The sequence below is a fragment of the Microchirus variegatus genome, assembly GCF_963457635.1.
Source record: "Microchirus variegatus genome assembly, chromosome: 23".
NCBI classification, from domain to species: domain Eukaryota; kingdom Metazoa; phylum Chordata; class Actinopteri; order Pleuronectiformes; family Soleidae; genus Microchirus; species Microchirus variegatus.
This window is the reverse complement of record NC_139824.1, coordinates 5,224,169-5,236,442: the sequence shown is the minus strand read 5'-3', so window position 1 is coordinate 5,236,442 and position 12,274 is coordinate 5,224,169. Positions and strand designations below refer to the sequence as shown.

General features: G+C 41.5%; 1 protein-coding gene across 1 annotated transcript in view; it reads right to left on the bottom strand.

Moving 5' to 3' along the window:
• Positions 1-11,795, bottom strand: part of sdk1a (sidekick cell adhesion molecule 1a) — a gene marked incomplete at both ends in the record, with an annotated part of 322,636 nt that extends 310,841 nt beyond the window's left edge. The window contains one exon of the mRNA XM_083909607.1: positions 11,630-11,795. Within this exon, the coding sequence (XP_083765733.1) occupies positions 11,630-11,795 (166 nt within the window). The remainder of the gene's footprint in view (positions 1-11,629) is intronic.
• Positions 11,796-12,274: the final 479 nt, after the last annotated feature.

The following is a 12,274-nucleotide window of genomic DNA, read 5'->3' as shown; positions in this document are numbered from 1 at the left end:
CCGTCTTGGTTGAAAAAGGGCAGAAAAGGATGTTCCCAATGATCTTGACACAATAGAAATACGAGCATTGCAGTGTCTCTTTAGCGGTGGACGGGGAACCACGCGAAACTCACATGCGTCATAGATCACAAGCATGCCGTGAGACACCTTCCTGCGAGTTCAACTCCAGCATGTCGTAACAGATCATTACGACATGCAAGCTCCAACTTCAGCTGATTTCACTGGTGGAACTAGGCAAACTAGCTAGAAAGATGGATGGAAATTGTACAAAAGATCATCCCCCACTGCACGTTTCTTTCATTGTTTATAATTGCATGTGGATTCCCACCCTGCCGAGGTCCTTTAACGCACCTTAGATGTACCACTCGGCTTAGAGCAAACATCGGCTAAACGATCTCTGCAGTGCGTGCATCTATAGAGCTGTGAGTTATGATGTTTTACTTACAGTATGTGTTACTAGGGCTGGGAAATTAATCGATTTTAAATCGAAATCAGATTTATTGGTTTAGACGATGTTAAAAAAATGAAAATCAATTTTTCCTTTTTACAGCGCTCTCTCAGCTCCCGTCCCCTCCGCTCTATTTCTCTTCTCTCTGCTCCGCTTTAACCACATTAGTTTAACCACATCTGTATTTACCACTACAACCCTGCAAAAGTGAGTGAAATGTTGATGAATGAGTAAAAATTGACTTTATTTATGTATTTTTTGCGCACGTCACACAGGTTCTCCAGCCTTTACCACCTTGGTCTAAAAAGAAACCCAGGGAAAACCCTGTCCAGTACTTTTTAACTATGTAATGTATGCTGTACATTTAAAAAGCACCAGCACAAATGTGTAATCAAAAGCTTAGTAGTCCAAAAGAGTTTAAGACATGTATTGAACTGCTATCTATATTGGTAGATAGGGCTGTCACTTCCAAACATCATCAACTACTATTACATGACACACCATTTCTTAAATGATGTTCAATTATTTCATTGCATGCAAAGACGCACAAACATGACATTAGTAAATAATACATTTTGTTTTAACTCAAATTGTACATTCTACTCTCCTTTAAATGTATATCAAGTAAACATTCAAAAAAGGTCAATATGTTCAACAAGTCATTTTAGATAACAATTAGTGTAAAAGATGTGGCTAACAGCTGAACTCGCAGGACTGTGCAGTCTCAGAACTTTTTAGACATAATATTGATGAACATACCCAACATGCAAAACAGCAGGGTTCTTGGCTGCTAATACACACACACACGCATACACATGCAGCACAATCCAGTTTTCCCATATTTATCACATGCTTAAAGAGACACATGCATACACACACTTCTGCAGTGCACATATCCATACTGTTGGCTCCAGGGATAAGCCCACCTCTAGCTTGGATCAAAGGACTGAGTTTAAAAAAAAAAACTCTGGCGCCACACACACACACCCTTTCAAACACCTGTAGCAGATCAAACGCATCAAGCTGAGAACACACACCTGCAGCAGCGTACAGCCTTTGCACTGAACAAGTAAATCATGCTGCTGAAATACACATGCAGTGGTGTACACTCCCTTACTTCTACTCAACCCCATCTGCCCTCAGTAATAATACGTGACTGGCCACTGACTATGCAAAGATCCCTTTCAGACAGCCCGATAGGCCCCACCACAAAGAAAACAAACACAAACAAATGAAGAGCCTCAGCCAGGTGCATTTGGTCCGAGGGGAAGAGGAGGGCGGGGTGGGGGGGGGTTCACATTTGATGTTCTCCCACTGAAACATTTGCACTGCATATCATTCTACGCCCTGCAAATGACACTGTAAACGTGCAGTGAAAGGAGAGGAAAGGAAAGACAGATGGGAGTGATAAATAGAGAGTGTGTGCAGAGTTTAAGACGAAGACTGTGGTAGGATACTCTGGAGGGTTGCCAGTCTGACTCCCAGTGCTGACTGAAACAATCTAGTTGAGGTAACTTTCTGCACATCACTATAAGACTGCTCTTGAGCCTTCGACTAATCTAGTGCTGCCACTAAATAACTGGCAGGACAAGGCAGACATTTAAAAGGCATCCCCCAGGTGCTTAAGGGAGAGTGACGGTGTGTGTCTCTGATGTATCTCCAGACACCTGTTTTTTTTTTCCACCAGTTGCTCCTGTTAATTAGGGATGGCACATGGCCGTGGCAGTGACTTTTTCATGTCCGATACTGAAATCACAACCTCCAATATAACAATATCAGTCCATTGCAGTAATTTCTACACTGTTAACACATACACTATATGGACAAAGGTATTTGGATTTCTGACCATTACAACATGGACTGTAATTAAATACATATACAGTACTTTAATATGGAGTTGGTTCCCCTTTTGCTGCCATAACAGCGTCCACACTTCAAGTGTTAAACATCAATAGGAAATGGTGTTCACTCATTCTGAGCATTTATGAGGTCAAGCAATGATGTTGGATGAGAAAGCCTGGCTCACAATCTCTGTTCCAGTTCATCCCAAAGATGCTCGATGGAGTTGAGGTCAAGGCTCTGTGTGGGCCAAGTTAAGTTCTTCTACACCATCCATCCATCCATTTTCTACCACTTTAACCTCCACATGAGGGTCGTGGGGGGGGGACCATGCCCATCTCAGCTGACATAGGTCGATAGGCAGAGTACACCCTGGACAGATCGCCAAATAGAGACAAACAACCATCCACTCGCACTCCAATGTACCTAATCCCCAGAGCTGGAGAACCCGAAGAAAACCCATACGCTCACAGGGAAAACATGCAAACTCCATGCAGAAAGGCCCTTGTTCCAACCAGGTCGCGAACCCAGGTCTTCTTGCTGCAAAGGCAAGAGTTCCAACCACCGTTATACAGTTGTAAATGTTTTAGTCATGTGCTGAGGTGTTGGCATTTACTGAGCGACTGCTGGACACACAGAAAGAGGTGAGAGAGCAGTCCCTTGTAAGTCGATCAAAGAGCTTGTTTGTTAGAGGTGGATGCTGATTGGCTGCTGGAGTACAGCAGCTATTTGGACACTGTGTTTATAGTTTACCACCGTTTCTTCTCCACCAAACACCAAAGTTCTTGCTTTGTGCAATAGGATGCAATCATGTTGGAATAGAAAGTAGTCTTCCCCAAACTGTTGCCACAAAGTTGGAAGCATAGTATTGTCCATAATGTATGTGCTGATGCATTTGCCACCTACAACCATTTCAATTATTTAAGTGTAAACAAACATTCTTCTTCCCTACGAAGAAATAAACAGCCCAGAACATGACCCTGCTAAAATGCTGTTGACGGTTTTTATTTATATTTTTACACTGTGCATAGTGAATTTTTAAAATTTTTCTCTTTCTGATTTTGACCAGTATCGGACAGATACCAATACCGTATTAGCTAATCCCAACTGTTAATAGGAATCTCCTTGCACATAATTTGTGTATGTCACACTGAACACTTAAAATCAAAAATTGTACATCTAAAATTGGACTATATTCCATAAATCCAAATCAGAATCCACTTTTAAAGGGAATATCTCCTCATAAAATGCAAGTTTCAATTGAATGGTTTTATTATGAATAGGGATGAACGGGAGTATTTGACCATTTGATTATAAAAAGTCAAAAAAAAACAAATCTATTCAGGACTGCCTAATGTGTGGTGCATCTGCAGCAAGCTTTAAGAGTTCTCTTGAATGCATCGGATTAGCTGCTCCCCTGAGCTCAACATGCTGTGAACCCTGCATTACCTTCACTAGCTCTTATACACTGGAGTTTAGATAAATAATACCGTCAAATATTCGAAGACCATTTTTGCTTCAAAAAGGTCATCCCAAAAAGACTGTGCAAAGATTCACTTTCACTAAAGCAATTTGAAAAGCATTCCAACGCAGCAGCACATTTAAATAAGCGCTTTGAAATAAAAAAGGACAGTAAAAATGACACATTTGATATGAAACATAAAACCTATCTTTTTTTGGTATAAAGTAGCCGCCATTGAATTTGAAGTTTAATTTATTTTCACGACAAAAAGTGTGACTCACTGTCCTTTATTCACTTCACCCTCGCTCTTCTTTAGAACAATAAAGCTGAAAATGCAGTGACTGTACACAATTTTAACTTGTAATTGTCTGAAATCCCAATACAAATATTCCTGTGACATCTATCTCACATCTAAGTGGGCCGTCTCGGCACGGCCTTGGGTAGGAGGGAAATAATGGCTTTGAGAAAAGAAAATGAAAGAAAAGAAAAGAAAAGGAAAATAAAAAGAAGCAAACTGCTGATACTGCTATACTTTTCATAGGAAAAAATGTGGTCACAGTGTCATATTTTCTAAAAGTGTGGCATATAAAGTAAATAACCTGCACTCTGTGAGGTGCTGTAAGCTTTACTAACTTTTTTTGGTCCACCATTGGTACCTCTGTACATTTTTCTTGATTAAAGATGAATTCCCAAGAGGTTGTACATGATTATCTTCAGGGAAGTTTGACTGTTTACAACTTTGCACAGAGCTCACTGCTATCACCGAGTTGAAAGTTCTTAATATCATTAAGCCCCATAAAATGTACTAGATATGATGAAACTGTCACGCTGACTCTTGGTTATTAGTTTTGTATCATCTCCCTCTGGCTGCATCTCAAAACACTGAAAAAACTCAAGGATATAACATTCATCACATAAGGGTTACTTCAAAAAAACAAATCAGTGATGTGAGATTAAAAACAAAATAAAAAAGAAAACAAGGGCAAGAATCCACTGTGTCATTATTTGATATTTTTCAATAAGCACCTTTCACATTTCACGAGGTGTTCTGTGACAGAGTTTTTGTCATTTCGCTTGTGTCTTTGGTTTTTCTGCTTTTCATATCTTTTTCAAATGAGATGCTGTGTAAAAAGAAAAAAATACCCAGAGTTCTCAAGCATGAGCAGTCAGCCAATATTAAATTCATATTTATTTTGTGCAATTCTCTTGTCATAACTGTTTTAAGTTTATTGTACATATTTACATGACATGTCTAAGTAAAGTCAAGTCACTTATATAGTTATATACTTGTATTGTCTGTTATTTATATAGCTCAACATCCACAACACACAGCTTGCCTCAAAAGGCTTAAAGTCTGCAGAGCAAGTGATACCCCCTACTCTTCTACAGAAAATAGAGACAAACAATACACAGAAATGTAAAATGTAGAAGATAACAGCAATTCTGACAGAAACTTATAGAAGAGAGGAAATTAGATGAGGAGTCTCAATGAAAGACTGTAGTGATTTCTAAATACTCCTGAATAGTACGTGTGGAGTTCTAAGTTGGTAGCCAAGCAGTAAGAGAACTTGGCTTGTGACCAAAGGGTTGCCGGTTTGAGTTCCAGTCAGGTCAAGGGGTGGGGTACCCCTGAGCAAGGTAACCAATCCCCATTGCTCATTGTTAATAGGACAAAATAGACCACAGCCACAGGAGTCACATCTAGTGTACTCAATGTTCCAGTCCCAAGGAAGTAAAAGTAAAAAATCTCTGCCAAATCAAATGTGTGCATCATCCGCTGTGGCGACCCATAGAGAGGGAGCACCAGAAAGACAGAAAAAAAGAAACTGAGCACTAAATTCTATCTTTTGACCTGCTTTACTCATTTGAAAGTAAAAAATAAAGTAACCCTACATATGCAGTCCTACGGGGCTGTATTTGGCATTATGGCAGTAGCAAGGTGAGCAGACACCTTAGCAGATTATAAAAGTAGTATGTGGATTTATGAACCTCAACATAGAAAATGCATTACTTTTGTGACATCATAAACTCCCACAGCCGGTTTTAACCTGCCTACATTGTCTAATCAGTCATTAACACCAGGTGTGCAGAGGTGTGAAATATTCTTGTAACGAATATAGCAGCTATTTAGTGTAACCCGTGCCAGGTTGGATCAGTAAACTAAATTATAAAAGTTAGCTCTTAAATTACTTCTTTTTTTTTTTTTTAAATAAAAAACAATTGTGTTTTATTTCCATAAATGTTCGGGCACAGCGGATCACTGATACATTTAATTAGCAACTCTAGTGTGTGGTATTTACACAAGACACTAAACAAGCACGTCGTCACTTCAGCAGTGGTAATATATTTTTTTTCTTTCTTTAATTCCCCATGGCCACTCTGCTTTCACAATAGCCAGAGGTCTTTTTAAATTAGTTTGTTACTGGAATTAATTTGAAAATCACCACTTGGAATTCTTGTTTTGACTCCTCATGACCCAGTCTCAATAAAAGCCTTATTTAGCACATTCAAAAAAATTAATTATCAATTTATTGCTTTTGGGAGCAGCTATGACCTGACAACATACTACACAAAACCTGCATTTGGAGGTCACAGTTTTCTGCAATTGAAAAGGATGAAATTGTATGTTCCATATTACAACTCAAAACATGCAGGTAGAGAGGGATGTGCTCAAGTGTATTCATTTGCCTAATAAACACAAATCACCCAGATATTGTGATCACTGTGCAAATCAAAAACAGCTATTTAACAACGTATAAAGTATTTTCTAAACCTTTTACAAACATCTAAATAGTTTCAGCTCCATGTACAAATTCTACCAGAAATGTCCACCAACCTGTCACAGATTTACTTGGTAACAGTCCAAGGGGAACCACCACCTAACAACCAAATAACCCAGCAATGTGTGTTTAAACATTACCTGTACTTTAAGTGACAAACACAGTACGTGTTTATGCTTGTGTGTGTTTTGCTTTGTTTAAGGTTGTGGGGTTTTTTTACCCTGTGATGTGTTCCAGTTCAATCAGTAAATATGTTTTGCAGGCACTTTGATTTATTTGGATGTGTACCTGGAAATGCATCTTTGACACCACCACACAAAATCACACACATGTACATGGCAGATCAATAGCCAACTCCTTCCCCTAGCTTACATAATAAACACCAAGGCCTAAACTACACAGCCTCTATTCCACCTGTGTGGCCTGCAGCAATAGATTCTAAAGTCCCTTATGGGGAAACTCGGAGGGAAGAAAGGATCGGAAACCAAAAAGAAGAGGAGCAATTCTGAGCGAATAAACACAAAAAAATTATGAGCAAAGGGAAGCATGACAGAGGCAGAGGGAGACAAGAATGTCTCCCACTTGGCTCATATTTCAAAGCTCTAAAAGGATGTTTTTGAGGAAAGCGTCTATAAAAATGCAGCTTTTCATGAAGACAGGGAACTATTCTGACTGGGAAGAGGCACAACCATGTGTAGACACTTCACAGACTCAAAGCTACTGTCAATTACTCTATGACATAGTATTTAATATGCTGTGTCTTCAACTGACCATAGTCATCGCCGCATCATGACTGCAGTGGGAAACATCTGACCTTTAGTTGACTTCAACACCCACTCACAACTCGTAACCCACAACTTGTCAATCGCCAGCGACAGCAAGTTTGTGCTTGACCAAAAGAAGATGGCACCTGCCTCACACTCCTTTGTACGCACACATACCACTTTTCACACAGGTGATTATTTTCGATTAGGAGACTATGGCTGCTTCTCTATAGCTGCTACTTCTGCTGTGAGAAGAAAACACTTGGGACTGATTGAGCTTCAAATCAGACACCAACAAAAATACACACCTGCCAGCCACATATACTGTATGTAGTCTGCAGAGTCGTCTGTTGAGAATAAAATCTCTTTCGCACACCTGACGGGTAGAATAACACACAAACTCTGTCCCTCTAAAATTCACACACACACACACACACACACACACACACACAGACACAGACGCACAGACACAGAGAGAGAGAGTGTCAAGTGGCTGTGTAAGTATGGTGATTTGTTCTTCCTGACAGACAGGAACTAAGGGAGTTGAACAGGGACCTCACTAACCTGACATCTATTACACACACACACACCCCACCCAGTCTTCTTCTTCATCCCTAAATATGACACACATGCAACACACAATCTATCAGAATCATGAATCTCTCCTGATGTCACCAGAATTCTAACTACTCTAAATTGGAATTTGATTTGTGTCTATGTAAAAATGTGAGTAATTGTTTTGTTAACAGCAACTTTTTACAACTACCTGCATAGTACACCCACAAAAATGTTATCAAGTGAGAAAACTTGATATATGAAACAATCGTAACAGCACTACTGAGAGCTGAGAGCACAACTCAGCAGACTCCAAATTAAAATGAACTGCAAATTTCATATTTTTGACAACTTTCTTCCAGCCACAAGGAAAACAAGTTTTGTTTGAGCACATTATTTTAGATGGTGTAATAATAAAAGTTCAGCATTAAGTGAAACTGAATAACAGTTAAACTGAATAACAATAATAGCACAGAGAATGAGTGTGTGTCGGGAGGTGAAAAAGTCAGAGTAGGGTTATGCAGCCTGGAAAATGATAATTAGTTCTCGACAAAACAAGGCTTCTAAACTACCGTCTCCTCATGACAGAATGGTAAAGCAAATTTCCTCTTCAGCTGTAACTGATATTGATGAGAGACAAGGACTTGGTTTGTATGTGTGTGGGCGTGTGTGTGATGCTAGTCTATTTAATTTTGAGTTTGACATGATGCTCAAAATTGTCTAAGTCCACTACACTAAGTCATATCGATGGCTTCCATTCACTTAAGTGGTCTAATCAGCATCAAGCTCTGGCTAGACTGAACCAATGACATGTGTCATATCAACCTTAATCAAACTGATAGATCCACAAACTGAGACAGCAAAATTATTTTTGAAAAAAACTTGGTTGGCCTCCATGAAGCTGAAGCCAAATTCCAAAGATATTATGCAAAACTAATCTTTAGTAACAGCCCTGAAAATTGGGACCAGTGACATATTTTTAAGCAATGGTTTAACAGCTGGGATGCTCAAGCCATATTTTAATGCAATTACCTTGGCAAGGGTATAATAATGAATACTACCAGTATTTTTTCATTACACTTTGGCTACTTACAGACCATTATCTTTATCCACAATTAGCCACGAGGACAAAATCATTCTCATTTCCCTGTATTACAGACCTAATTGTCCTTATAGCTGTTGCTATGTAAATGGCCCCTGCATTTGACCATTATTATGGTTAAATATATTATGTGGTCCTATGTGGGTTTGTTAATTATTTGTAAATGCATGGCTCTTCAATTGCTGTTTAAGACATTCTCAACAGCTGGACTTTTTCTTTTCTTTTTTAATCTTAAAACACCAACAATGGGGAGAGTGAGTCACTCTGAACTGTGTTCACACTATAGAATATATTAACATTGTGAAACACACTAAATGTGACCTCCGTCTTTTGACTTTGCTCAGAATATAAAGTGTAGAATGAGGCTCTGTCTGTAGCCATGCTCGAAACATGAATCAGTCAAACAGCTGTGGAGCAGAACCCTCTCAGTGACAGGGAGGCAGGGAGAGAGGGGTGATGAATAAAGAAGGTGGGGGTTATGAATAAAGAGGGGAGTCTGGTGAGGTGAGCAGTGGAGAGTGAGAGGTTCAGAAAGTGGGAGAGGAGGAGGTACAGAGGAGGGGAGACAGTAAAATGCTGCCGTCACTTAAACCTTAAAATGAAAGATCGATGAGCTTATTTAAATGTGCTCCCAGAGATGAGAGTTGGCGTATATAGAGCCATGCATTTATGAGGAGGGGTGTGGGCATCGATTGACTGAAGAAAAAGACAGAGAGAGAGTGGAAGAGGGAGTGGACTGGAGTGGGACTGAGTGGGGGAAAGGGAGCAAGGGAAAAAGAGACAGGGAGAGATCAAGAGGATCAACCTTGGCTCATGAATTTCATCCTTTTCCTCCTAAAATAAAATGTCCTAATAAATGCTAAGGATAGAGGGGTCGGAACCTGGAAAATCTACAGTCTTCGATTGGCCGCCTGGCACAGCTTATTAAATCAATAGTCCCACCCCCAACCCACCCTCCACCACCTCATCCCCCGACAGCCTGATCCTGAATCTGTTTCACTAATTCCCATTTCACCCACTAGCACACAAACAAAACCGTGCCACAGCTGCCAGTGTGAGGAGGTATAGGCATTTCACAGTAAGATACTGGTATCAACCAAACTGGTGGGGTTTGAAGGGTGGAGGGTTGTAACTTGGGTGCTTTTGCAGAGACCTTGACATTCCAAGGAGGACAAAAAGAGCTGACTCTGCAGCTACACTGTCCCTTGGTCTTCCACCTCCACCTCAGCACCAGGGAGGGAGGAAACACCGCTAGTGTGATGACTGGGAAAAGGAGGGACAGGAGCGCAACTTTTGACACACACAGAGGTGTTGTCATACCGTCAGCATCGATTGAACTGCAGGCACAGTCTTCTGAGTGACAAGCACTGCATGCCACATTCTCTCTCCAACCCTCCCTCCCTACTCAATTTTTTTTTCATCTCACACCCCTAATCGTGCCACTCCCCACTCCCTCCACTGCTTCTTCTCACACCACCTCCTCTTATAGCCACAGTGCCTCCTTACTTTCTCTCAGGCAGACACTTTCCTGCACTTAAATGGCACACACACATTCCCTGTGCATTCACAAATAGCTCACCCCACTACTACCGTCCGCACGCACGCACACATATGAAGAGACATTCCTGAGACCCCCTCCTCCACATGACCCCCAGCCTTACATTCTGCCCACCACACCATCTGTGACCCAGAGAAAACCAGTCTGACCTTTTCTCTGCTTTTGTTTTGCCACTTTGACATGATCCCATGAGGGACATGTTCACATGGACACACTCATTTTCACAGTGTCTCTCCATCATACTCTCACACTAGAGACCAAAGAAAATGACACACACACACATTCACGTAACATGGCAACACACAATTTTCACAAACAACTTTCACCAAGAATCGATATCTCATCATGTTTGTCTTCTTTTGGCTGCTATATTCAATAATTACTCCACACAGTAACCCAGGACGACCACATGTCACGCACATTAATCTGGACACCTGCCACCACAATAAGGTTAATACTCCACTAATAGCAGGCAACTTAAATTAATACAGTGTTTGGCTGCATGTATGTGTGTATGTGTGTGTGGGGGGGGGGGGGGTGTGTGTGCCACACCAAGAGCTGTAGTTAAGCAGGTCATTGAGTAAGAAGGGGATTACTAGTGCTGTGAGGCTGTAATACCCCTATCCAGTCCCCATATACATGCTCAATACCTTAATCTTACAATCATCATCCTATGATATATGCATCATCATAATAATGACATTCATGATAATTATTTACCAATGTACTCCAGTTAGTTTCCACACCCGACCCCCCACCATTCTGCCTCCTGTACAGAACACGATTAACCCGACTTAATTTGGTAAAAACAATGTTTTTGACCCAATAAACTCCCTCTCACTCCCTGAATCCCTCCTGCTGACACACACACACAGACATACACACACACAGCTACACTCCATCTAATTAATCACACCCTGGTTTCCACTTTAAGTCTCATCATTTCACCCTTACCCTGTTCACCTCAGTCCCAGTGATGAATGAGAAAGTCAGTGTGAGTCTGCAAAAACTGCTTTTGCAACGACATCATAAATTGTTCTTTTTCGCTAATTCGTGTGGATGTTTCATTTGGTGCATCACCTGACAAATGGACCCAGGATCCGGAGGAGTTCAGCTCTTACCTTGGCCATGCAACATGTGGCAGCAGCTGCTGAGAAGAAGCAGGAGAAAGACATGTAGACACCGGCTCCTAGTCTGCGTCGTCCCGGTCCCCACCGTCATCATTTGCCCGATCCCTGCTGTGGGTCCCTCCACACGCTCCGGGGAGCAGATAACTCCCGGTTTCATTGCGCCAGAGAATGGGGGACCAACTGTGTCCGTGTCCGCTTGTGCTTCGCTGCTGCTGCTGCAACTCTCTCAGGCGGGGAAAAGGTCCGGTACGGAGCGAAGAGCAGCTGGACTGAGCACCGGCAGTCCTCCTCGCTTTCCCGGTGAAGCAAAGATCCCGAGCTGCGGGAGTTCACCGCTGCTGTGACAGACAATCTCCGCGTTATGACTTATCCCAGCATCCGCTGTCCCGAAAGTCGGCAGGAGGAGGATGAGGAGGTGGAGGGGGAGGATGAGGAGAACGAGGAGGAGGAGGAGGAGGGTTTCCCCTGACCAACAGAAAGACTTTCCCCTCACTCGTGTGGCTTCACGGTGAAAAAGCGGCTCCAGGGTAAATCTGCGTATGCTGCGTCTGAGTCCACGTTTAACTGCGCCCCGCCATTCCTCATCTTCATCTGGATTGATCCGACCACGGAATTAATACATTTGAGTGTGTTTTA